This window comes from Bradysia coprophila, unplaced genomic scaffold (assembly GCF_014529535.1).
Source record: "Bradysia coprophila strain Holo2 unplaced genomic scaffold, BU_Bcop_v1 contig_151, whole genome shotgun sequence".
Taxonomy (NCBI): domain Eukaryota; kingdom Metazoa; phylum Arthropoda; class Insecta; order Diptera; family Sciaridae; genus Bradysia; species Bradysia coprophila.
The window spans coordinates 4009744-4037512 of record NW_023503423.1 but is presented as its reverse complement, the minus strand read 5'-3'; the positions used below and the strand labels follow the sequence as shown (position 1 = coordinate 4037512).

General features: G+C 36.4%; 1 protein-coding gene, 1 long non-coding RNA gene and 1 other non-coding gene across 3 annotated transcripts; 1 reads left to right on the top strand and 2 right to left on the bottom strand.

The window, feature by feature from the left end:
• Positions 1–18094: 18094 nt before the first annotated feature.
• LOC119074520 lies at positions 18095–18580 on the bottom strand. The gene is made up of 2 exons (XR_005087203.1): positions 18293–18580; positions 18095–18219 (listed from the first exon to the last, which is right to left on the bottom strand). It is a non-coding gene; the product is annotated as an uncharacterized LOC119074520 (long non-coding RNA).
• A 4763-nt stretch (positions 18581–23343) lies between these two features.
• LOC119075026 lies at positions 23344–23484 on the top strand. Its single transcript, XR_005087288.1, has one exon. It is a non-coding gene; the product is annotated as a U4 spliceosomal RNA (small nuclear RNA).
• Positions 23485–24599: 1115 nt separating this feature from the next.
• Positions 24600–27006, bottom strand: LOC119074512 (signal recognition particle receptor subunit alpha homolog). The gene is made up of 5 exons (XM_037180674.1): positions 26745–27006; positions 26168–26673; positions 25362–26100; positions 25206–25296; positions 24600–25133 (listed from the first exon to the last, which is right to left on the bottom strand). Exons 1-5 carry the CDS (start codon positions 26865–26867, stop codon positions 24703–24705), a joined length of 1890 nt encoding a protein of 629 aa, XP_037036569.1. The 5' UTR covers positions 26868–27006; the 3' UTR covers positions 24600–24702.
• Positions 27007–27769: the final 763 nt, after the last annotated feature.

Genomic DNA, 27769 nt, shown 5'->3' with positions numbered 1-27769 from the left:
ATCTATTTATAAATATATACAGCTATATTGAGCTATATAACGCTGTAAATAGTTCTTTTGAGCTATATACTAGCATATTTATTCGTAAATTGTTTATTTATAGGTAAATATAGGTTAATATAAATTGTTGCAAAAATTTTTAAGTTTAGGTTACAGTTGAAAGGAACGTCGTACGGGGCTTCGTAATTGCTCTATGCGCAATTTTTAAGACGTGCACATTTCATAAGAATTTTAGGTTAGTAGGTTTAGGGTAAGAGTAGGGCGACCGACGAACTAGGGTCGCGTACGCAATAGATGTACGGGTTCGTACCGGGCTCAGTCGCAGCGAACGCTCCGACTGTTCTGACGGCTCGTTTTTTTATTAGATTTAGAATCCTTTATAGTGGTTGTTACGTGCGTTTATGTCAAGTCACTTATGGATTAGGTAAATGTTTTCGAAACGTCCTTCTCCTCTTCAAACATAAATGCATAATGAACGAGCACAACACTCAGATCAAAGATTAAAACCCAATGTGGTTTTAACCTTTTCGGCATTACGACCGCACACACTTAAATGTTTACCTAGACGACGTAAACACAGTTGTTTTTCACTACATTTTTTTGCGTAAAAGGTATTGGGCGAGTGTAAGCATTTCAACATGATTTTCTTTCGAAATAAACATAAAACAAAAATAATTTACGAAAATACCCTCAAGCATACAGCACCTACACCAAAAACAATCAAGCTGGGAAAAAGGTTAAGCAATTTAAATGGAAATGAAAACAATTTTCCCACTATAAAATTAGCATAGAAAATTCTACTGGAAAAGCTATTAGCACATAGACAGACTTAGTTATGCGTACATGAGCCTTGTGTATGTGTTGGTGTGAAATTTCAGCAAAAACAAATCAAATAATTGTATCTGCTTTGTGGTATACGGTTTTAGGCAAATAACAAATACTCGATTTATTTCGAAAAGATGCGGGAAAAGCAATAGAAACAACAGAAACGCAGTGCCTACTGTGATTTCATCAGCCTCCGAATATTTTCTATGTTCATGTTAGAAGCAGTGCTGTGCCATAATCCATACATTTTTGGAAGGGTCTGAAAGGGTCTACATTTTGGACGCACTTTGTCAATGACCCGTAATGACTACTTTCGTATTGGCTTGTTAAAATCACACCATTTTGCTCCTACATCTCCCGATAAGACTTGCCTTTTTTGTCGAATTTCGGGAATACCTGATTTCTGTTGCAATAGCATTTGGTCTGGCAAATTCAAAAAGTGCGCGTTTTCTCTGACAATACTGTAGTGACTTCAAAATGATTATTTGTCCGCTTGGTATCTGTACAACGGAACCTAAGTTTGATTATCAGTAAAATAGTTCGAGAGTTACTACTGAGTGCCAGAGAGTGAAGTGAATGAAGGTACTGGGAAACGTTGAGGCGCTTCTACAGGCCAACGAAAGTTTACTATCGAAGGGATAGAAAACGATTTTGGCTCAGGACGAAAGATCATGATGATGGGATACCTGACAAATTGTTTATAAAAGAAAATCGCTCAATCAGTCAATCTGAACCGAAATGTGTCTATTGGACAGTTTTGAAATTAGAAATTTTTGTTAGTTGACAGACTGCAAATATTAATTTGATTTCCCGCCTCTTCCACACACCGACGAGTCGAATTTGATGTGGTTCAAGATGAAAGAAGATCATTGCTTCGGAACAGCATTGGACCGTACTATTATTGCTGGTTTATCGTTTCGATTACTTTGGGTGAAAATTTAATCCGTAGATTCATTTCGTTCCGATTTTACGGTCGTGCTTTAAACCAATTTTATATTTCATTTGACAAGGCGTTCTCTTGGTCGTTTCGTTGATGAAAATAATCTTCGGTAGAACCATCAAAAAGATTATTTTTCTCACTAATTACACAAATTTACCAGTAATAAAACAGTGCTAATCGACCACATAATTTCGGCATTAATTCCTTTCGGAAGAGAATTTATTTTCCACAGTTTGGTTTATTATCTCTGGGCATTATATCTGTATTGGACATTAAAACAGAATGGAATTTTGGGATGTATAACCGAATTTTGCGTGAAGAGCTGTTCTGCGTATTACAATAATGTAATATAATACGAAAACACCGTGTCAGACTGATGTTGGGTTAGATTTATGTCGAAAATTGTATTTAATGAAACTTTACCAAACTGTTGTTTCAAAGCAGACCACTACACATTAGGGCGTATCGAATTTTGCAAATTTTAAGGACCGCGATAGCCTGTGTGCGGAAAACATAGATCATCGAAAACTGTGTCCGGGCATGTGGTTGATGAATCCGATGGAGCCATGGAAGAAGTCCCCCCGGGCGGCTTTAAGTTTCCGATGGTCATAATTCGGAAAGTTGAGAGTATTTTTGAAAACAATGTTCTAGCGGGATGCAGAGCTTTGAAAACTCTACAAATCTACCGAAGAAACCTATGGTCCAAAAGGTGCCATTGCCAAGATTGCCTAACATCGAAAATGTGACCTTTTGGTTTTTGACTTATATTTCCTGAGAGACAAATGATTTTTTTTTAGCCTGTGGTATGAGGTGGTAGAGGAGGTCGAGCACTTCCAGTACACTAGGAATTATGACCTTCGGAAACTTAAAGTCGCCCAGGGGGATTTCTTCCATGGCTCCATTGGATCCATCAACCACATGCCCGGACACAGTTTTCGATGATCTACGTTTTCCGCACACAGGCTATCGCGGTCCTTAAAATTTGCAAAATTCGATACGCCCTACTACACATGTTCAACAGACTCTTAGCCACCAAGTACAATGTGTCTACTCTATGTGTCGGAAGTTTATCATTGTTTGGTTTATTCGCTATGTTAATGTGCTTGTTTACTCAGAAGCGAAACGTTCATAATAGAAAACACCAAATTCTCGTTACGACAGGCAAATATAAATTCCAATTGGAATTGAAAGCAAACCGGAAAAAAAGCTCTTGCCACTTTATCTGACTTTACCATGTTCAATGTTTGAGGGGATCAGTAGGTTTTTATTCAGTCGCCGATATTTTAAGCACGTTTCGTTGGGTCTTCAAATTATAGATAAATGATGTGGTTCAGGATTGTACATGGAAAGAAATAGATATCCCCTGAGCACACATTGTTCATCGACGTTGCATTTAAGTTGGATAGTCCTTGTCATACACTATTGAAAGAAGAAATGTTGCTTATCGCCAATTGTCAGATTCGTCGATTTCAAATTTAAAAATCTCTTTTGAGAAGTAACTGTTGGGTGTTGGGGGCACATCGTTGTTGTCTTATACCAAAGAGGGTTTCTTTCATTAACGGCCTCGGCACGAAATGAGACTAATTTCGTCTAAGAGGAATATGATTTTCTGAATTGTCAAATATATGATCCCAACAAAAATCTCTTCGAGAAAAGTGTGACGCAGTCTTTGAAGTACAATTTCTAAAATGAATGATATCGCTAGAGTTGACGCTTTCAGCTTCGTTACGCAAAAATTAAATTTTACACCCAATTTTAGTTCAAACAAGCTGGCTTAGTTTTTCTCATCATCTGCCAAATAATTTTTACCAAAAAAAATTTGACTGGAATCAACCAAAATTTTACCAAAAAAATCTGCGTCGCAAAGTGGCAGATAAATTTTCTTGCTGGTCTGTTCCTGAACATTTGCCACTTTGCGACGCAGATTTTTTTGGAAAAATTTTGGTTTTTTCCAGTCAAATTTTTTTTGGTAAAAATTATTTGACAGATGATGAGAAAAACTAAGCCAGCTTGTTTGAACTAAAATTGGGTGTAAAATTTAATTTTTGCGTAACGAAGCTGAAAGCGTTTTAGAAGTAACTCTATATGCAACCATTCAAGAAATATCTCCAAAACCCCAATCGACCCACCCATTTCAAACTTTCGACATTTTTCACATATGCCCCTCTGTTCTACTCATAAAACTCTGAGACTTTGCCGAAGAAAGTAACTCTCTATCTCTCATAATCGCAAAAATATTAGTCCTTTCATCCTACGCTCGAGTAGCTCAAAATTTGGTCACTCTACCCAAGTAGCATTTCATAACCGCGGTTGGAAAATTGACTAATTCGTTGCAAACTTTTTCGTTATCCAACGGTTATGTAACGAATACGTTATGTTCACAATAACTTATTCGTTATATAACCGTTTCACACCTAATTCGTTATCATTCAATTTTTAACGAATTAGTTGTACTACCGTTATGAAACGAATAAGTGAATCGACAATTTTTGCCAAAAACTTATTCGTCAATTAACTGTTATACAACCAATAAGTTGGAGTAATCTACTTAACTAATTCGTCTTAAAACAGTTATGCAACCAATACATTTTCAGTGGTTGATTTATGACATTTTGATTCTAACTGACGCGTCAGTTGGAATCAAGATGTCATGCAAAAAAGATCGGTCGGAGATGTAATCTGCGAGTAACTTGTTTTGCTTTAGTAATGCAATTTTAATACGATGCCATAATGTGAAACAATGAATTAATGTGAAGTTTGAAAATTGTGATGAAAATTGATCGTATTTTGTGAATAGTCATTTTGTATCTTTATGTCAATTAGTAAATCAGCATTTTATTGATCAATTTCACAACTTTTGTCTGCCACTGTTGTCGAAGTTAGGATTCTTATGTCTTGTTAGGTCTCTTTAGGAATATCTAGGATCGACAACAGTTTCTTACAATAAAAGTGAAATAGATCGATAAAATTTTGTTTAACTGGCATAGCAGTGAAATCTTTCATTATCAATGTCCGGAAAATTGGAAAAACGTCTGACTGACTAATTGTTGACCAAAATCAAACTGTGAAGAAAACAAGTCTTACTTTATTTACACACCAAATAAGGAATAATTAATTTAAAAAAATCGATTGCAGTGCATACAAACGTCTTTTCTGTGCATATAAATAATGTGAATTGATTTACGAATATCCAATCGCAGATCAAATTTTCAATGTAAAAACGTGTTCTTGAAAATGTAGTTAGAAGTTGAAAATAATGATAAACGAAAAAGTTGTCAAACGGTAGAACAACCGTGCTACAACTTATTAGTGAAACAATATTGAATTTTCAAATGTGACATAAGTCCTACGACGGTTTTGCAACCCTTTCACAACTTTAACCAATTCGTTGTATGACCGTCACACAACCAATTCGTTAATAGAATTTTACAACTGGGCAAAAACCGTTGTACAACCGTTGCTACAACGTTGCAGTAACGTTACGACAACTAATTAGTTATTTTGGGTTATCTCCAAAATATTTATAACCGCGGTTACATAGCGGTTGTACAACCCAATTTTAACAGTTGAATGCTACTTGGGTAATCACTCTAGCTCAAACGAATCTGCCCCGATTTTTTAAAATTATTTTTTTGTTCGAATCGTGTTACGAATACCTTTCATTTGATGGGTCGCACGCCTCTGTAGGTTTCAACACAGCTAAGCTACAGCCGAAAACGCGTTCCCGACCCGCGAAAACCACACTCAGAAACCACTTCGAGGCCAATAAAACAAAATTCTGGTTTTTCCTGGGGTAATGGCGTATCACATTTTCATTTTTATGCCCACCCTGAGGTTCCTGCAAAATTTCATGGCGATTGGCTGACTAGTTTCCGAGATCGACCGTCGATAGATAGATAGATAGATAGATAGATAGATAGATAGATAGATAGATAGATAGATAGATAGATAGATAGAAACATACAGAGTAAGTTGAATGATTTTGATTGTTTGGGAAACGTTAATTTGGTGCATTTTCTATCAAAATGACCAACTTCAAAACGATGTATCTCCGGCAATTTTAAAGTTACATAGTCGAGTGATAGCTCGTTTTGCTCGTATTTGAAGCGACAATATGATCAAATATGTTTTGTGGTGATATAAACCAAAGGGTAGAAACTGAAATGTTCGGCTATATATAGTTGCCGCGTCTCAAAAAATTTTCTTCGTTCTTTTTTTGGAAGTTAGACTGCGTCAAGTCCTCCGCTATCGCTCCGGACATGATCGATCCCCCTAACTTCCTAAAATGCGTATTTATCGAGTTATTACTTTGTCTGACAACACTGAATTGCGAATCTGTATGGAAACACTGAATTGCGAGTGTTTTTTATGGATGTTCCCTAAGGGTGTTTCATATAAATGCCCAGATAGGTCTCGATCGGTCCCTGGATCTCAAATACGTGTTCAAAGGTTCTTCATACCACATATAGATCGACGAATGAAGCATGACTGTCAAGCTAAGACCCTCCACAGTCAGGGCAGTCTATGAGGAACAGACATTCTTTCGGGAGGTGTGCTGTGGTTACTCGACTTAAGCTTTCCAATGAACCCTTTCTGCTCCTTAAAAATTAGTATCAAAATTCCATATTTTTGACTTTTGAAGACACGTCACTTTGAACTATGAACCCGGTTTTTACTTCTAGCGACCATTACCTGTCTAGACACACTCTTGAAGTCTCTTGGGGGAAATCATACCGATCTCGTCAATATCCTTCAATTCTTTCTTGAATAAAATCAAAGGAAGTTGTTACACTACATAACCCAAATGAGGAACAATGGTGCCTTCATCTAAATACCGGCAGACTTTTTAAACGCCCTTGTCGAACCTGATCCCAAAAAGGCTAAAATTAAATGCGATATCCTCCGTGAAACCTGAGCATTCAGTTGTAAAAGTTTAACTTTCGATTTCATTTTTACATAATGTTGCAAAAAAAAGTATAACTTTCAATGCCCTTAGTGTGTGCTCTCTCAAGTATATATTTGAAACTCGAACCCTCACTAACTATCTTGAGAATATGAAAATAAAGAGTTCTTCATGGCTTCAGACGCTTCAGAAACACTTTTCTCGAACACATACATAACAGAAACTGTGATGTGAGTTGCACTTAAAACCGTTAGAATAAGAAAAGAAACTCTATCTATATATGGAAGACGAAAAAGAAGAAGACGAGGAAAGAAAAAAAAGAGAAGAAAACCCTTCACTTCACATGCCATCAAATCACGTTTCGATAAATAAATCATTTTCCGTACGTGATGTTCGTAAGAATTGCTATTTACGTGTGTAGAAAGTATATAATATGTTATGTTCATTATTAACCACCGAACGAGCTTCATATATCAGCAATTCATTCATTTTCCAAATGAAATAGATTAGAACGAGAAAAATTTTCCGTATTTCCTTTGCCCCATTTTATTGTTTTTATTGTAGATATATCCGTTCCATATATCGCCGGGCACGGGTATTAAAACGAGCGGTGTACAAACAGTATGAGCCTCAGAGCGTGAATAGAAATAAAATCCAGGAAATTAGTTCAAATTGACTGTGGCAATTATACTGATCCGTGGAAATGATTTAAGAAAAGCGATCTTCTGTTACAGACAACATAGTAGCATATAAGTCTGGGTAGTATCAAGTATCTGGGAATTTTATAAAAATTTAGCTTTAGTCGATACAGGGCGGTTGTTGGTGTTGTTCAAAGATGTGATTGAGATTGTTTATTTGATTGATTCCGCTGGCACCATTTGTTAAGATTAGCTAAGACGTCCGAAAAAAAACTGCAAAATCAGACGAATAAACCTTTCAATCGAACGCATCGTATCGGACACGATAAATGTACTTCATCAAGATATATAGAAGGCAAATGGACAAACAAAAAGAATGAGAAATGTGTTCCGAGCAATTATTGCTGGGTTTTCAATGTTGGAATTTCGGTGGAGCAGAGTTACGACAAGATATCGACATTATTATTAGTTAGCTGTGGGCACATTAATTATGGATATGCCAGTTCATTTACCGGGCTACAAATGGAATGGTCATTGAGGTAATGAATCGATACTTTTATGGGGACGATTTTTATCACTGCAAAGGATACATCAGATGGGATATGGTATTAGAAGATGTGGCCATAAGGTGCTATGATGACTATGATGTAGACCTTTTCAATCGATTATGGTTACTATTCATCAGAAACATACAAATTAAGCAAACACGTTGTCATAAGTTGGTAGACTAACAAAACGTTTAGTTAACAACCAAAGGTTAGAACCGAGGTTAGAACATATGCATCACATCCACCCACACTGTCAATAATTTTTTATGTAAGAATGGAAGGTAAGCTCAGATCGATCCAATTAATAAGTCCACTCTTCGTATGAAGGAAACGCGGTATTTGGTCAACCCAATAACCTCGAAGTATTCAAATGATCTTGGGACAGAATTAGGCGCATAAATGTACGAGTCATTCAGTGTGGAAGTACCCAAATTACCAGGTATTTCTCACTCTTAAAGTTGCATAAAACCTTTAGTATCACCATATATGACCTTCATATTGGAGGAACAGCGTATCTCGGAATAAAGATCTTATCGGGATAATTGAAATATGGACTGTTTCGTTTGAACGGTTTATTTGAAGTGAAAATTAATTTTTACTAACATCGTTGGACTACTTGAATCGACTACTATGAATTTCCATTAAACAAAAATAACTCGTAATCTATGATTCCAACACTTCACCCTGAGAAAACCAGCATGCAACGACTCTGTGAAATTATGAAGGTTGGGTGAACTCATAGAGGTAGACTACCTAGAGGAATTATGACCCGAAATCAATACTCTCTCTAGCATCCAAAATCTCTCAAAAAATCGATGTAAGGGGGAAAATAAGTTTGAGAAACGCTGATTTTAATATGACTTAAAACCAACAACAACAACACGAGCGAACAAAGTAGCAGTGATTCATAAACGTATCTACCACCTTAATAATTGTAGTTTGGTTGCTAGGTAGAGTATTGCCCGAAATTCATTGAAACATTATATCACACACACCACTAACACGAAAACGTCAACTTTGCTTTGCTTTTGACGTAATGTGACCCTTTACTTTTGACATTAAGAGTGCCTTTTAAGTACACGGAGCTGTCACACACACATTTAAATATGAACTTAGCGATGTAAACTCTAGAAAAATTCCGAGTGGAATAGAACTCGTTCAGGAACTAAAAATTCGTTAGCCAAAGTGAAGATTTTTACATATTTTATATGAAAGAAATGTCAAAATTCTCACCAGTGAAACTTAACGAAGAGTTTCTGAACGAGCTCATACATTGTTTGACACGGGATAATTGGTCATTTTGGCAGAAGACCGGTACCAATACCAGATCGTTGCCTTCTTTGTTCTTCACAAAAATGTTTTATTAGTAAGAAGTAAGAAGCATTACTGGAGCAATACTATTTTGCTATAAGCTTCTGGAAAAAATGTCTTTTGAAACCAGTTCTCAAAGCGATCCGAAAAAGATTTGCGCTACGAATTTTATTTTTGAGTGCAGGGCCTATTATTGGGAATTTTATTTACTGAAATTACTGAAAATTACCGAAACTTACCAAAAACTTACTGAATTAACAAACAGACAAAAAAATTGTGGGAAATTTCAATGAAATTGCACATAATACCCAGCCACTAAAGAAATGCTTTTCCTAATCGGGAATAAAAACAAGTCAAAGATTGTGAGGATTGGCTTTGATAAAATATGGTCAGTCATCCTTCTGATTCCATAAGTCCATGTCTGTCTATACATACCTGTGAATGAAACAAATTTTCCACTCTTCGTCATTTACATCAAAAATCGACTTATCATTCATTCATTATGTAAATAATTATGGGAAGAAATAAAAGCGATAAATCTAAAACAAGATTTGATCACTTGAAAATAAAAAATGATTGCAGGAAAATAAGAATGTGATCACAACCAGTTTTTCAAATATAACACTACGAAATAAGATTCTATCAACCTAAAATAAGAAGTGATCACAAGTAGTACCTACCACCCGCTAAATCAAATGTGATCACTAAAAATAAAGTATTTGATCACTAAAAGTAAAGAATTTGATCACTAAAAGTCCGAACGAATACACATAAAAAGCGTTTTAACACGCCGAGCGATCCGGCCCATTGCCCCGGAGCGAAGCGGAGGGCCGCAATGCGAGCCGGGCGCCGGAACGGTGTTGGTAACTTAGGAGTTAATTTTTTTTCTCTCGCATCGTCTAATAATTAGTCTGTGTAATTCATTGCACATAAAAAGCGTTTTAACACGCCGAGCGATCCGGCCCATTGCCCCGGAGCGAAGCGGAGGGCCGCAATGCGAGCCGGGCGCCGGAACGGTGTTGGTAACTTAGGTGTTAATTTTTTTTTCTCTTGCATCGTCTAATAATCAAACAGAATAATAGATAGCATATCCTTATTTCTTGCAATCAAATTTTTTATTTTGCACGATCATTTCTTTATTTTTTGTAATCAAATTCGTATAATTGTAGATCATTTCTTATTTCGAGACGATCATATGTTAGTGGTAAAATTGCATATATTTAGTGATCAAATTCTTATTTTTTGGTGATCAAATTCTATTTTTATTGCTATCATAAAAAAATTGTGATCATTTCTCTTTTTCTAGTGATCATTTCCTATTTTCTTGTGATCATTTCTTATTAAATAGCTATCACTTTAATTACATGCCAATAATTATTGTGTCAGGTATCTACAGTGCCGAACTGGCTGCGAAAAGGCGCTACGGAGAAATCGATAAAAGGTCCGTTAAATTCGAAAAAGGCCTATTTTTCAAAAATGTAAAAAACTCCTCGGGAATCGACAGAATTCCCAGTACTGTCAGTGCGGCCCTGGGTATATCTGAAGCCTGAGTTAAAAAATATGTCAGCCGTTTGAACGTTTAATTGAACTTTAATCCGAACCATTTATTTCGTTCGTTCATCGCATCGCAAATGAAATTATAAAATGAAATAAATCGTTTCGAATTAAAATAATTGTCCTAATACGACAAAAAAAAAACAAGAGATAGAGAGAATTGTTGTGTATTTTTACAAAAAAAAAAAAGCAAAACAACATAAACAAAGAGAGGACTTTATTATGGATTCCGTTTTTGTTTGGTTTACGTGACATTTATAAATAATTAATTTTTGTAGTTGAATAGGACTACCTACAGGTTTATGTTTGAAAAAACAGTTATTTGTTTACCGAGGGGCGAAAATTTCAACAAGAGCGAAGCTTTTTTTGCAGGCAGAGCGAAGCGTTAGCCACAAATCGTTCGAGTTTGAATTACCTATCGTCCAGAGGTGAACACAATATTATCGTCGTCTGTATCTGCGTGACATTTCCAAAGTTTATAGCCTTGGCCGAAAAATTTTCTACCGAATAAGAGTAATTTCCCGGAAGTAATGTTCCCGTGCTCCCTATGAATTTCAGCGGCCTTATGCTCAAAACAAACGAGGCATTGAAAACGTGTTTTGGTCCTATTTTTCATGACGAAATTTTCGAAACTGTCAAATGAAGTTAGAACTTTTTCTATTCAAAATCGCGACTGCTGCATCTGTCAATGAAAACTAGGACCAAAACACGTTTTCAATGCCTCGTTTGTTTTGAGCATTAGCTTTTGATATGTGCGAGGTGTGATTAATCGTCGAAACAAAGGTGACAGTTCGGGGAAATATCAATTTATTTTCTCTCCTATCGAAACAAGAGGGAAGAAAATAGATATTTTGCCCCGCGAACTTTCATCGGACCAAGCGCCAACAAAACGTCTTTTTCTTTTTTTGAGTGGAGAAAATAAGGCAAATCACAACGCACTTCTGAACCGAAAACTTTTATTTCTGGTACTCAATGCGTTCAATTGATAAATGAATATAGCGGAGCATAAAACGTGTGTACCTTAAGGACATTAAATATTGACTGATGTCGTTTCAATAATAAATTATATTCGACGTTCATTCAGTAAATAAACGGAGACAAATTGTTATTGACTCAAATATCGAGATGAGATATTTGTTGGGCCTACGTTGCGATTAATTGACGAAACTAAATAAAGAGCATTGATTCCAAAACAGCTCGCATTTTATATGCGTAATTTATTGATTTGAAGTTTCACAAAGTGTATACCGATATGTTCAAGTCAATGGTATGTATGGGGATTAACGTTAAGTGCATTAACGGTAAAATTACCATTATAACACAAAAACTGAAATTTTCACAACTCTTCAAACTTTTTCCATTAAAATGTTTTGCTAACATTCGTGGAATTATAAGATCCAACCATTTCAATGTTTCATTCACGTTACTCTTTCGCCAAAGAAATGATGTCGTTTCTGCTAGGTAGACAGTTCTAATTTTATCACGTATACAACACAGTGGTCGTTGTTCGTTATGCGCGTTCTACCTCGGAGTGTGAGCTGCCGTCATCATTTCTCGATATTTCGAATTTGAAATTTCATTCTGTTTTAAAGTCTGGATAACATTGAGCTTTAACGTGATAGTTAACCGGTCTTGGTCTTTGAAAATAACAACAATAAACGTGCAATCACTTCCGAAATTTCGGTTTCAAGTTTCAAATGAACGACACAATTAGTAGAGGACAACCGTAATGACGAATCTACCGACTATATACTGAAAATTATTTTACATGCTAGCGTGCGGTAAAGTGCACTTTACGTCACTGTGTTTGACAGCCTGCGAGCGAGTGAAGTATTCACACAAGCCAAAACAACAAAACAAGCAATTTTACGTACACATATTAGTTGGATCTTATAATTCCATCCATGTAGATGAGATTTTTGTTCACTTTGATGTAGGCTTGAGAGCATTCAATTTCTAAATACGATTTGCAAACAAACTCAAAGTAACTGAATTTAACGTCAGTGAAATATATAAGTTAATCGAAAACGATTGGAAGTTTCTGTTTACGTGCCCTCATCAAAGGTTTGGAAAGTTTAAACTTATCATCGCATTTGGCACGATAAATAAATAAGATGCCTTTTCGAACTGTACAGCCAATATTCGATTAATAATGTGAATAAGATACTTCTCCGTACAATATACCATCCAACCCTGATGGGTATTGATTGAGGCATAATCTGATATATTATCGTGCAACTTAATTGAAATAATTTTCTTTGTAAAATAAAGTTGATGGAGGTATGCTGTGATGATGGCAGCAACTAATTTTAAATAATTTATTAAGGAGATTATAAATGTATCAGCATAACCTGCAACCTCTTTTGTGTGTAGAGCGTAGATACTTTTCGGTATAGAAATACAAATGACCTGATGGATGGTTTCAACGACAAACGTGTATGGGTTTCAGTAAACAGCAGTCAGTGTTGTAATAACCTATAAACTCAGCTAAGCAAGCGATATTGCCAATAGTTTTAGAGTTTAACAAAAAGTTTAATATTTTACTTTTTCGTAGGATTAATAACTGAATTGAGTGCAGGGTGGACGAAGTATAACATTAAACCTCTCGTAATAATCGAGTGTTTTTTGCGTACAGAGAATCTGCGCTACACTAAACCTTTTATAAAAATAGAGATTGATTAACGATGGAGACTACAGAAGCTTAGATGAGAGTGGTTCATTTATCAGTCACTTTTGATGAAAAAATTGTACTACTTCAATTTTCCTAATTTTATTTTATCTAACATGCCTTCAATCCATCTCTTCCTTTCATTAAAAAAAAAAAACAAAAACAAAAAAATGTATAGAATCTCGCCACCTTGAGGTAGGACATCAGCTATCATCTGTTATCGATAATAACTGTGGGAATAAACAGTGCCGGACTGGCACTATGGGCTTTCGGGCGATTCCCGACGGGCCTTTTGACTTTTGTGTGGATAAAAGGCAACGAAAAATTTCTTCATACAACGCCCAAATCATACAACAAGCTCTGGCTCATACTCATGTCGTCCTATATAGCAAATATTCAAAGAAATGAAGAACAAGATTTTGTATCAATCCCTTGAAAAGATCATAACAATTGAGGTAATAGATGCGATAGTAAAAGTGCCGATATGCTGGCCGTGTGTGATAGATTAGAATCTATTCCGATTCTTAACACTATTCATTTGATTTCTATTCGGATTCGGTAAAATTTCCGTATACAGTGAACAGGCTGTCTTTCTCTATTTGGTCTATTTTTCCAAGGGAGGGCGGAGGTAATGCCATAAAATTCAAAGGTCAAACATTTTAATGTCTTTATTCGTACAGAAACCCATTTGTATGTCCACCATTAAAATATTTGACATTTGAACGGCTAACTTCGATAGAATTGAATAGACCAGATAAGAATGACAGCCGTAATTCCTCTCCAGGCTTCATTTTATTTAAAATGAGTTTGCAACAATAACATTTGAAACAACTCCACCTTTTACGTACAGCTGTTTCATCTGTTGTCAACATAAAAAAAACGACAAGCTTTGACTAACGTGAACTTATATAGCAAAATGTGTGTCAAAGCTAATGAAGTAAAAGATTTTCCATGGAAAAATTTTAGATCAAAAGAAGTCTAACAGACTCGATAATTATACTGGTGATATGCTTGTCGTCTGTGGAAGTCTAATAAAATCACAAATTCACTTAATCTTTCTCGGAAAACTTTCACACTTCTAAACTCTGTATAACAATGATGGACAGACAATATTGTTTACCCATCAACAATATATATGGAGATAAAGGACTGAATGGGAAGCCTCAAAGAACCCATATTATCACCCCTTTTTTCCTTTCATACCTTTCTTGGTATACGCTTTTATTTACCTACGCTAACTTCCTTATTGCTTTCCTTTCATTTGAGATCTTCTTTTGTATTTAAATAGATTTTTCCCTTTTTTTATTTTTAGATTCAATAATGTGGAGGAAATTGCAAACAATTCAACGATACCCAGAGCGATGTCGCTCTTCAATTGCAATGTTTTCGAAGTAAAATGGAATTGTCATTGCATAGCATTCATACTTATTACAGAACGAGAGCGTTAGGTTTCGTAATACTGAAACAGGTTCATCGGAAATTAGCCGGGAAGATTCATTGTTGTCGAAGTTATTCATATCTCGTTCAGACAGAAAATATGGTTGTCGGTAAAATAATGTTTGACTAATCGGTCCACGGAAGGAATCTTTAAGGAAACAAAATATTACTTTATTGATCATGAATAATGATCTGAAGAACTGGAGCTATAGTGTGGATGCAGGTCGTAGGTCCGAACTGGTTCTATAAGTATTCGGGCGATGCACGAATTTTTAGGCCCTTACCCGAAATATTGCCTATAATTTACCGTCAACAACAGATACGTAAATAACTGTTACAGTGATGCACCGATGGACCTATAAGAGCGCTTGCGCGAGTATTAGTACTCAAGCGCTCGTGTACGTACACGTCTCTTACAGCCTTATAGCAGTAATGTACTATTATCGCAGTAGGCAAACATCTCTTTTTCTAGTGATATATTTTGCTTGCAAAACCTTTAGCCAGGCGTCCCACTTGTCCGAAATGTCCGAAATTTTACACATTTGTCCGAATTTGTCCGAAATGTCCGAAATATTCTTCAAGACCTGACCAGAATTAAATATATAAACTTATAAAAGTCTCATTTTCAAAAAAATTGCCTGCGGCGCGCTTCACAGAATTTTTAATTGAACTTTCAGTCTATCAATACTTTGTCCCTAAATTTTTATTCACTTGACTGTAAGTCATATGGGTCTTTATGGCAGAAAATACCGGAAAATGTGTATAGATACCGCGATCACTATAATTGAAAATTATGTGGAAATATGACGTTAAATATGAAACGTTAAATGTGTAATATATTTTTAACTTGAGTAAATCTAAATCGATTTTCAAAAACGTTTTGTTCGAAGGAGAACTGAATTCCTCAGGTCAAGTTTTTAAATGGGCGTTATCAGCTCAATGGTCTGGGAGTAGTTCTCGAAAAACCGATATGCTCATTGTTTCTTTTCCTATGGAACACGATAACTAACTCAGCTAATTTTCTAGACTTGGTTTTCATTCAAAAAAGCATTTCCTCAAAAAAAAATCCTGTTTTTCTGATTATGGTACTCGGGCATAATGTTACAATTCTTCCTTCGAGTGAAAATCAATAAATCAATATTAAGATAATAATATAACGAGTGAGCGCAGCGAATGAATATGTTAGAAAATAGCTGTAGCTCTAAAAGACAGCCACGTTAAGAGTTTCCTGCGTCACATCTTGGCTGACTCCAATATCTTTTTTAAGCATTTTTTCAGTATAGTCGAAATTAAAAAATTTCGAATAGAAGGGAGAATATGATCGAATTTTTGAAGTAATAGTAAGAAAAGTAGACAAAAATTCCAACAGGTTTAATGGTAACTAATTACAAGATTCGCCTGTGGCGCATCGAAATTTTAACCTTGCTTGTGATCATTATTTCTTCCATCCTTCAATGAAATACATGCAAATGATGTAGGTCGACGAAGGAAGTGTATTGACTAAAAACCACATATTTGAGGAAATTATTCTATGCGAGGAAAATGTATTTCTCAGCATTTGTCCAAAATTTGAGGAACGGAAAGAAGCCTGACCCATATTCAACCTGGTTTTATTTAAACATACAGTCTCGCAAGGTTGAAATACGACATGTTTCTGATTCGGGAGTTGTGGTTTGTAATTGAATTCACAAGAATTTCGTTTGACAAATGAAGATCTGGATTTCTGTTTTCTGAATTTTTATACTAAAATACCAAATCTAGATTTTCGTTTGTTTGACGAAATTTACATGGGATCTATTACAAACACTTACCTCAGAAACATGTCAGATATTATTCTTCCGCGACATGCATTAGTTAACCTACATCTTTAACACTATCTTTTCGTGAAGGTTTCAAGCCCTCTATTCAGGTTTATGATCTGTACAGCTACAGGTCATGTCAAAGTATACTTTTAAAAAAAATCTCATCTCTCTCATCTCATATAAAGCCTTAGGATTTGTTGGTGGAATGGACTTAAATGACTTACAGACTTTTTCTAATGCGTAACTTTAGTGAAAATTAGAAAAAAAATGTCCGAAATTTTTGCAGAAAATGTCCGAAATTTTTATGAATTGTCCGAAATGTCCGAATTTCGGACAAGGCAAAATTTAGTGGGACGGCTGCCTTTAGCTCTCTAGGGTAAGTTTGTTTACTCTTATGTACGTCGTTTATATAGCGCACAATACACACACACCGTATGCGATAAAATTAAAAACATTTCATTTGATTATACGTAAAGGCTAGTGCAATTACAAACTTTGTATTTATGTGACGTGATGTCAATCCAATTCATTCTATTCATTACACATGAAACTGATTATAGACTTGTATACGTACGTATTAAGCGTAATGACGAACGATACCACGATGTGAAATGAGTCAATAATATCAATAGAAGAAGAAAGTTTGTTTTAAACTGTTGAGACTCTATGGCTGAAATAATTAATTTTCGAATACTCCTATGTAGTAACATTTACCGTGTTCGTACTGTTAGGCACCGAGAAATGCATCTTAATTACAGTAATGAGATGACATACTCGACAACACATTAAGTAATAAAATGACGTAAATCTGCATATCATTCTAAAGTGCACTTTACAAATAACGAGTCTTATGTGATAATAGTATATTACGTACCTGCTCGTAAATTGGTTGTTTTGACAAGTGTGAGAATTGCGGAACGAGCCGAAGGCTAGAGAAGTATTCACAAAGGCCGAAACAATCATTTACAAAGAAATCCATGAGTTATTTTAAAGCACGATACAGAAGGGTTCATTTAACCGGCTACAACGGAACTGCGATAACGGCACCTCGCCTACGGCTCGTATAACGCAATAATACGCTGTTCACATGAGCAATGCTGTAATCTACTATTTTAAAAAGAGAGTAAACGTGAATGTACTGACGTTTGATCTGTTAGAACAGTATCGATTGGTAAGATTATCTGAAATCTGCGAATAGCACGACAGTCTCATTTATAAATTATAGAGGAACACAATCATGGAGGACTGAGAATAGAGAGAACTAAAAAAGAAATCCCACGGTAATTCACCAGTCACTTTATTCATCAATTTAGTTACTTGAATGACTTGTTATTCGAACCTTACACCTGAGACAAAAAGCAATTTTGTCATTGTCACCAATCAGTTCAAATTCCAGATCAACCGTTGGTCCTGCCATGGGAGCATTGACGGGCGCAATTAATTCATAATGAACTATTTCACCTTTTTGCAATGGACACGTTGCATTCTTTAAAAACTTACAAGCGTCCAAATCTTCCTTGGGCACGTCGTACGGTAGTAAGACGCCTTCCAGAAAAGCCTTTGCGTGGGCTCGTAGTTTTTCAGTATCTTCAGCTAAGGAAAGAAGTCACAAAAATCTCTGTTGAACACATGTAAGCGTATAAGGCGGACACGATATGAAGTACACTTACAAACTTCAAAGTTTATTGCAAAGTGAATGTTGCTCTTATTTATCACCTTGCATGGCTCTTTATTGCACCCATCCACTTCTACACTCAATGGAAGGGGTTTCTTTGAACTGCAAGAACGAACTTCAAGCGTGTATGTCCATTTCGATGAGATTATCAATAACACGACTACGCGGAACCAAGTTAACATATTGCTTGTTTCGCTCGGATTGAATTGCATAGAGAATTTCCCGACGAATTTTCTTTCCGTTTACACTAACATTGAAATAACTGAATGGATTCGCACGATGACAAGCAAAGGTGACTTGTAACTTTAGTTCCGCTGAAAGGTCGCGTGCTGATTTCGACTCACATTCAATTAATCTCTCAGAGATTATCTCTGACAAAGTTTCAATTTCATGCGTCTATGTAATTTTGAAACAATATTCATAGCGCAAAGCTTTTCGGCGTTGACTTCAGTTGCGTCACAATAGACCGTGTTCATATGATGTAATTTATTTTTTACCAAATGAACACATAGAAAAAACGCTCGGAACGTGTATAAATAGTTGAAAAAGTATTAGTTAGTATTTTTAATTTGAGTATGAAAGATTCAGAAAAATTTTGAAAATTTAAGCGCTTAAAAAGAAAGACCACATTCTGAATTACCAGAGTTAAAACGAAAAGCCAAAATGGCGCCGAATGGGATATTTTGATCGTTGACAGTTTGGTGATGTTGATCGTTTAAAATGGTGAACACATGAAAATTTTCGGAAAAAACAGTTTAATATGAGCGATAGCGGACGTAAACGATAAAACTTTTTATCCAGAAGAAAGTGGTCAAAAATGAATTTCGAAATGTTTATTAACGAACGACATATGTATAACATTTGTTCAGTGAAATTATAAAAAATCAAAACGAAATTTGTGCCGGTGTATGTGTGTAGTTGATGTTTGTTTCTATAATTAATTATTGAGTGATATGTTTATATTTTGCGTCTAAAGTGACCACAACAGTTCAATTAATCATTTAATATACATCTGCACCGATTAAAATGTTGCGAAATAATAGAAAATTGACGTCAAAGTGAGTCTCCAAAATTTGCTTCAAAACGAACATGGCTGCCAAAAATAATAACAAACAAAATATCCCTATCAGCTGTGGAATAATATCCAATTTTACATTTTTTAGAGTTTCTGCTATGAAACAAATTGACCATCGGGATGGCACCGGGATGGCAATGTATTTCTTAAATAATTTAATAAAAATAAATATAAACATTTGTTCTTGTGGTAATCATGCTAAATCTGATTTTTATTGACGTTCGAAACTTTTTTGTCAAAATAGCACTCGGTCTATTTATTGTTCAAGCCAATACTCTCTCTAGCAAACAAACTACTTTTATACTCATCAATAGAGAGTCAAACAGCCTCTGAAATTTTCATGTAAGTTACAGCGTAGTCAGTCAAAACGTAGAATAGTGTTAGTAGAATACACCACTAAAAAGCGTAACTACCATATTACTGGAACTACGAACTACTTAACCGATTTTCATAAACTTTTTTTTCGTGTGAAAGCTAGAATTACATAGATAAATAAGTCAATCCGACTAATGGTTCGTAAGATATGGTCGAAAAACCGAAAAACTTCGACGAACTTTGACGTAAAAATTTATACGTCAGAGAGAGCTTTTTTCTCCTTTGTTACGATCTGTCAGTTTTTCTATTTTGCGATTTTGTATGGAAATGAAAACTAAAATTGAGATATCTTTGCGGTTTTACAGTGAACGACATCTCAAATGTCTCACTGTCAAATTTTTCTGAGAATTTTATTGTGTCATTGCAAATTCTCAATGACATTCTCTGAAGAAAATGACAGTGAGACATTTGAGATGTCGTTCAATGTAAGTGGTTTTTCATATTTTTTTGGACCAAAATGTTTTAAAGTGTGTTTGGAATCGATTGACATTAACAAAATAATAAAATAGAAAAAAATATGTTCACACAATCTGTTAATGCCAATCGATTCCAAACACATTTTAAAACTTTTTGGTCCAAAAAAATATGTAAAACCACTTACAGTGAACGACATCTCAAATGTCTCACTGTCATTTTTTTCAGAGAATGTCATTGAGAATTTGCAATGACACAATAAAATTCTCAGAAAAATTTGACAGTGAGACATTTGAGATGTCGTTCACTGTAAAACCGCAAAGATATCTCAATTTTAGTTTTCATTTCCATACAAAATCGCAAAATAGAAAAACTGACAGATCGTAACAAAGGAGAAAAAAGCTCTCTCTGACGTATAAATTTATACGACTAATGGCGTGGATTTGAGTAAAACCACCATACTTCAAGCATGAGTTGTACTCTAAATAGAGTATTGCAACGGGACAGTGTATCAAACAAATTTTGGCACTGTAAAGAACTTTGGAAAAATTGTGCATAGAAAATAGTATTATATTTGACAGCTGTCACTCGAAGTGCTTTTGGTTGAAGTGCATTGGTAAAACCAAATTTCTTCGTTTGCCAAAATAATCACTAATATTAGGGGATTATCACTCAATGAAGAATTATTTTTTTTGTTGCTCGCGATATGAAGCTATCAGCTCACAGCCATATTCATTAGTAGTTTTGCTCATTTTAGTGTCATAATACTCTCGAACCGACGAAAGTTGTCGGTGCGAAAACAATTTGAAATAATACATTAAAGCGCCATCTCTACACATTCAATGGAACTTAAAATCGGCAACCTCGGCAACTGAATAATTTGCTCACTTAAAAATGTTGGTGATATTGGTAGCATTGGAAATGCTTCACAAAATAAAACATCTGTTTTTGACATATTTACATCTTGTTGTTTGTGGTATGGCAGTGTAAACAAAGCTTTGGCTATTGGACCTATTGGACTAAGACAGCATGAAAATTACTAACAAAATGAAAAACGGAAGGTATGGAATGCACTCCATCCATTCAATCGAATTGCATCTCAGTTAAGCAGACAATTTGTTTTTACTTTGTAGGCCCGGACGATCTGAAGCTTTAGTAAAAGTGGAACCGATCTGCGTTTTGTTCTTGCTGATATTTCGGTCATGAAATAGGTGGATAAAGGAGTTGTCATGAAAATCGAATTACTAATTACACCGACCAATCAAGGAAGCAGTTTGGTGAGAGGGTTTGTTAGAAGTTACGACTGAACCGGGTATAACTGCACAAAGTGCGTCTTGAGACACAACGAATGCATCTGATGTTTGCGGAGTATGACGAGGAGAAACCGCATACCGTAGTACTAAACATAGAAACAACGGAGGAGAAATTGCCGATGCATCGCCTACTTGAGTCATTTGGAGAAGAAAATTTTCACCGAAATCGAACTTGAAGCTATTCATCTATAAACAAGAACAAAGCCTATCGAAGAGAAGTGCATTACGCACAGCACTGCTCTCGCATGAACCTAGAAAATATTTGGAGGTTGATGAAGTCACAGAAGGCACTGCCTTTTTTTTGTAAAAATCGATGACTTGTTTTCCTTGTTAAAACATACATTTCAAGAAATCCTAAGCCTTGTTACCTGTCATTTCAGTGTTCATGCTAGGAGCAGTGCTGTGGTGAAGCAATACAGGTGAACTAAATAAAACGAATTGATTGTTAAACGACAGAATCCGAATGTGTTGACGAAACATAAGAAGATTTTGTTCGAATAAATATTGCTGTGCTTATAAATGCGATACGAAAACGAATAGGAACAGATTTAAATTTAGATCAATTTAAGAAGAGGTAAGTGCTGCCTAACGGTAAACCGGGGTGCAGCGATTGCAAAGCTAAATTCAATAAATTTTTGTCAAATATTCAATCTTGAAACTGAAACAAGCACAAAGTGAAGTGGTGAAATGAAATCTCAATTCACCTGTGGCAGTTCTCTAGCTACGACAGTCAAACTGTCAAACCATTCCGATATTCCTTTTCCCCTTTCTTCCTTGTTCGATAAGTTTTTCCACAAAATATTCGTATGAGTCTGACCTGGAAGTTGATGGACCGATAAGGAATGATGAGTTGTTATGAACTGACCTCCAATTACATCAAAAATTACATAAATCGAGAAAAGAACGTAAAAAATGTGATAAAAACTCGTAAAACCTACCAGTTCTAGAGCTGGGAAGACGATGGAACATCGGAAACATCACTCAACACTTAAAGAATGTATATTCTGCAGTTAATTCTCACCATATAGAACGCTTCTGGCGTTGAATCAAAGTACTTTAGTGCAAAAGTAGGGAATTTACGAATTTGGGTGTTGAAGGACATCCACTGCATTATGAACCTTTTTTGTGGCTACGATTCTATTCCACATTCCATTAGGACTGGCAGGCTATTCTTTATTTTTCATCAGGAAACATTAATGGTGCGTCACTGCTCTGCTCGAAAAGAAATACTAAATAAAGTTTGAAAATCTCAGTTCTAAGAACCGTGGTAATCCTGGCTTCAATCTAGGCAACAGGGCAAGCTCTGTCACGCATCAATCAAAAGGTACTGCCCTTAACTCTCCAAAAATACCACATTTAATGAAAACTATTTAGAATTGACGGTATGAGGCAATTAGGAATTTTGCGGACCACTTTTTAGGAAAATCCCTATATCGACACCATTTCCTTTCACTAGGAAAAAAATTGTTCCACGATATGCTGGTACTGAATCAGGCTTTCAAAGAAAAAAAGAATTTTTGAAAAATGTTTTCCCGTTCAAGAGATATTCGACTTTAAATTTTTTCAAACAAACTGCTTTTCCGGTCGGAAATGCGATTTTCCATTTTCCAGAAAAAAATTTAGTCCAACAGTTTTTCATGCTCACAAAGAAAACATTTTAAAACCGCAAAACGAGCGAATTGACCCAACGTAAAAGGAAACACAAATTTCTCCGTTTCATCAAATTGTTACAAGTAAACTGCATTCAGGTAACATTTCCAACGAAACATTTTTTACATACAATTTCCTTACATCATTTTCGCTACGATTCGCTAGACTTTATCGCATATGATTTCATTGGTAAGCCGTTGAAAACTACTCCAGTTAGCTTTGCGCAGGCGGCAATATCATAATCAATGAAGTGAAAACTGAGATGTGATTATTGCTAGTTGAAAACTTTAACCAATATCCCGTCGTGTGGACTGTACTGCAGTCCGCTATGACAATTTTTGAAAGCTCGAAAGAGCTAATAATTGATGATAAACCAATGCAAACCGAATCAATGGGGAAGAAAGCAATGCATATGCATGCATGTTGTGTGTGTTTTCTGTTTACGATTGAAAACGTTCAGAGAAAGAGAATAGAGACGAATGACTTTTCACTTGAATGGTGTGTGCTGTATAAGGGTGCGATGAAGTGTGAGGCGCTATACTGAGTTCTTTTTGTTTTTGTTTTTTCATTGATAATTCTTTATGAATAAAAGAACAATAGGTGTCTGACAACTGGTACCGTATCGCGTCCGGAGACTGGTGTCGACACACTACAAGTCAGTGACTTGAAGTCACCATTTATATAATGGTTTTCAAGGAGATTTATCGAAAGTACAGCAGTCACTCAGTGAGTGTCGTCTGTAATAGATGGTCATGGTCAACAGGTCAGCAACTTCATCGATATTTTATTCACGTTACGTAAAATGATCGAGGAACAAACAACCAGAATCTGGCGCTTGCTTCTTTTGCCAGTAAGGTAACGAGATCAAACCTTAGTTCTGCTTAGCTTTAAATTTTGTTCAGAATTGTAAGGCCCGAGAGGAGTTTGACCTCAAAATTTACATCACCTAAGTCTCTCCAATCTTAGGTCTAACTGAGCTGGAGCGTTATATCTGTACGTTACAACTTAAACTGTCCTGCAGCACTACACAAGGCAGCACTCATTACATGTATTGTTTTCACTGTAACGGTGACATAGTGAGTTAGATGGGGATCGGTGTCCTGATTACGAAACACACCTTCATTGGTAACGATGGTTTCAACGGGAGTCCACGGCCAAAATTATTCAAGATTGACATGGCTCTAAAAGTATGTGATGGAAACCAATTGACCTGTGTGACCAATGAACTCACGCCAAACAACATCAGCAAGCTTCCCGAACACGAATGAATTAGTCGAGGTTCGATAGTCAATTTTTGCGGAAATTTCCATCGGAAGAGGAGACTGAGTTGGTTATCAGAGTTACTGATTATACTACCCAGCCCAAGAGTATCCATCACGAGTGGTCCCTCCACATTTTTTTGTACAAAAAATAGTTTTCATTAAAGGCTGGCGGCAACGGTTCAGTTGCCATCAATAAGAACAACGCAGAGTGTACATAAAATAGGTCTCTTTTAATTGATTTACATTCATTCCAACACCGAACAACAAAATTCGTTTTAAAAACTTTCCCATGACCACACCATGAACGGCCCATTATTTCATCAAAGCGTGAACGACCGCCTTAGCATTCAATGCCTTCAGATCGGTGTACGTTTGCCCGGTACCGACAAAAACAATCGGTTGTCCCGTGATGTAGGTCATGGATATGGCAGCTCCGACTTTGTCGTCAATCGTATCGAATTTGGTCAAAACGATGCCGTCGATGATGTGCGGATTGGTATCGGATGAGTAGTCGGCCAATGCTTGATTGAATTTGACCAGTTGATCGACAGCTTCATTGCCCACCAGCGCTTCGCCGACGAACAACACCAAATCGGGTGTGTTCACTTTGATTAATTTAGCTAGGGCTCGCATCAACGGTTCGTTATCTTGCATACGGCCGGCAGTGTCGACTAAAATTACATCGAATTGGGCGTCTTTACCGTAGCGGATTGCTTCCATTGCGATGCCGGCTGCATCTTTTCCTGTTTTGAGTAAAATCGAAATTATTTCTCGTGCGTCCATTTGTCATGTCACGGACATGCTAGTCTACGTACCATATCCTTTCTCATACAATTCAACCATTGTACGTCCTCCATGCTTTTGTGGTGGATGTAGAGCATTTAAATGTCTGGTATGAGTTCGTAGCTGCAACGAAAAACAACGTTACAGCAACGTACGAACAATAATGGTCAGCCACAATCGATACGAACCTGTTCAACAGCACCAGCCCGGAAAGTATCGCATGCAGCAATCAAAACGTTCAAATTATTTTCGATCAACCAAAAGCAAATCTTCGCCAAATTGGTCGACTTTCCGACACCATTGACGCCACAGAATGTTATCACGAACGGTCGTTTCGATTTCTTTGCTTCGATGCAATCGCGCAAAATGTCGACACGTCGCTTCGGCGACAATATTTGCACCAACGCTTCCGTTATGGTCGTTTTAACAGTTGAGGCAATCGTGTCAAACGTTCCCAGCACTCTGCCATCCAATTTCGCTGCAACCGAATCGCACAACTTATACGCAATGTCCGAAGCCACATTCTTGCCAATCAAATGATCGCGCAGCTTGTCCAACGCCGGCTGCATATCGTCATGAGAAAGGTTCTTCGAACCGACCAAGCTTTTGAAAATCGAAAACATGCTGCCCGACGTGCCAGACTTAGATTTAGAGTTAGCAGTTCCTTGTCTTTGTTTCACATTGACCACTTCTTCCTCAGACGATTCATCGTCCAGTTCTTCTTCGCTTCCAACTTCCAAATCTTGAATGACACCTTTCATCGTGCCGATCATTTCATCGTCATGACGGAAGTCACTGCGAGCGTCCTCCGGTCTATCCTTTGATCGATCCAATGACGGAATGTCTTTGTTGTTACCACCCAATTCCCAAACGCGCGGTTTCTTGCCGGCTTTGTCCGACGGTGGTGCTGCAACTTTTGGGGATTTTCTATAAAAAAGAGGGGAAAACTTTAGGATTGGTCGTCTATCACGGCATTGCGACACTGCGAACGTACTTAGTATCACCTTTTTTCTTCGACAATTTTTCGGCTAATTTCCGTCGATTAGCCAATATTTGGTCCTCCTTATCAAACTGATCGTCGTCGACGGTGGCGACCTCCTCCCTAATATCAACAATTTTAACAGATTTCTTAACATCTTTATCATCGCCCTTGCGTTCAATCATCGACGCAACGGTCTTCTTCGATTTCATTGAATCGCTAAAGGAACGCATTTTCTTCGGCATCGCTGCCTGTTCTTTCGCCCATTGCTCGGACTCGGACAGTATGTTGTTGTATTCATTGACGAAATTGTAATTGAAAAAACTTCTAGCCACACCGCCAGTCAATTCATTTTTGTATTTGTCGCGAAACTCCAAATGAACGTCGCTCAGGAATTTGTCGATGTACGAAAGTTGGAGGATTTTCTGATAAGCAACGACAAAAATCAATTCGAATTCATTGTCGAGCTTATACTGTAGCGTCAAATTGTTGTGGTCGAATGTATTTGAACCGGAGCGTTCCTGCAGAATTTATTCGCTGGTTAGTGTTTCGGGTCTCAGATTTTTTTTCGAAATAGAATTCGGTTGTTTACCTGCAGAATTACACTTCGAATGAGTGCGTTCACGGACGAGGCAAATAGTTCATTTGTTCCAATTGAATTCGACCACCATAGCACGATACCTCCCTTTGTGAATATTGTAAATAGATCTAACATTTTTACGCTAACAAAAACTTGGCTTCAGAAGCAAAAGGGAAAACAAATAAAATGTTCGATATAGAAAATTGGATTAACTAAAGTGCGTAGAGCAACGATGGATATTTTGACATGTACTATTATGATGAAAACTGACAAATCAGCACACACACGTCAACATTTTTGAAATTATTATGTTCAACAAGTTGCATACTTTCTATCGGATGAAAGTTTTCAGCCTCTCTGTTTTCACTGCAACCATTAAAAGCGCGACAATGTTGTAATGAGGGATTCGGTGGGAAAAACTTTGGAAAAAACACAATGGGCAATTGTCCAGGGAGCTATATTAGAATATTTCTTGTTGATATTAAGTCGCCAAAAGTAATAAAGTCAAAAAGTTCTGCTTGCATATTCTCCGGTTTGTATGAACAGACCATACCTGGTTTGTACTTTCTTTGGGCTTTCCATCTGCAAGGTCAAAATTGTGAAAAAATGCTAACTCTAAATCGGGAAACCATTGCTTACTGTAATCCGCATGGGGCTGTGTTAGATTTAGTAACTCAATTGATTAAGTTTTCATATGTGTGCCTTGCACAGTTAATTTTATTTGTTCAATATTTATACAAAGACATTTTTCTGTAAATTACCGTTTATTATTTGCTAATGGTTCCCAGAAACCTCTGAAAACTGTCTGTTCCGTCGTACTGCAAAATCGATTTTTGACAAGTTGAAAACTAATGAGACCATATACAGAGCCATAGTATAGCCTCAAAACTTTTGCGAACATTTCGTCAACAATAATTTTTTGGTTATGTCATCTACAGTTTTGACAGCTAAAATAATCTTGGAACATACCTATAAACATCATGTCGACCTGCTCGTCTTCTAAGGCTAGGGAGTGGAAGAGATGAGACTTGGTAAGT

Bases quoted from the DNA above. Each gene is read 5' to 3' on its own strand.
- LOC119074512 (XM_037180674.1), bottom strand. From the start codon at position 26,867: ATGTTAGATCTATTTACAATATTCACAAAGGGAGGTATCGTGCTATGG. The intron at 26,674-26,744 runs GTAAACAACCGA...TAAATTCTGCAG, and splicing joins TTCGAAGTGTAATTCTGCAG to GAACGCTCCGGTTCAAATAC. The intron at 26,101-26,167 runs GTACGTTCGCAG...TCTTTTTTATAG, and splicing joins AAGAAAAAAGGTGATACTAA to AAAATCCCCAAAAGTTGCAG.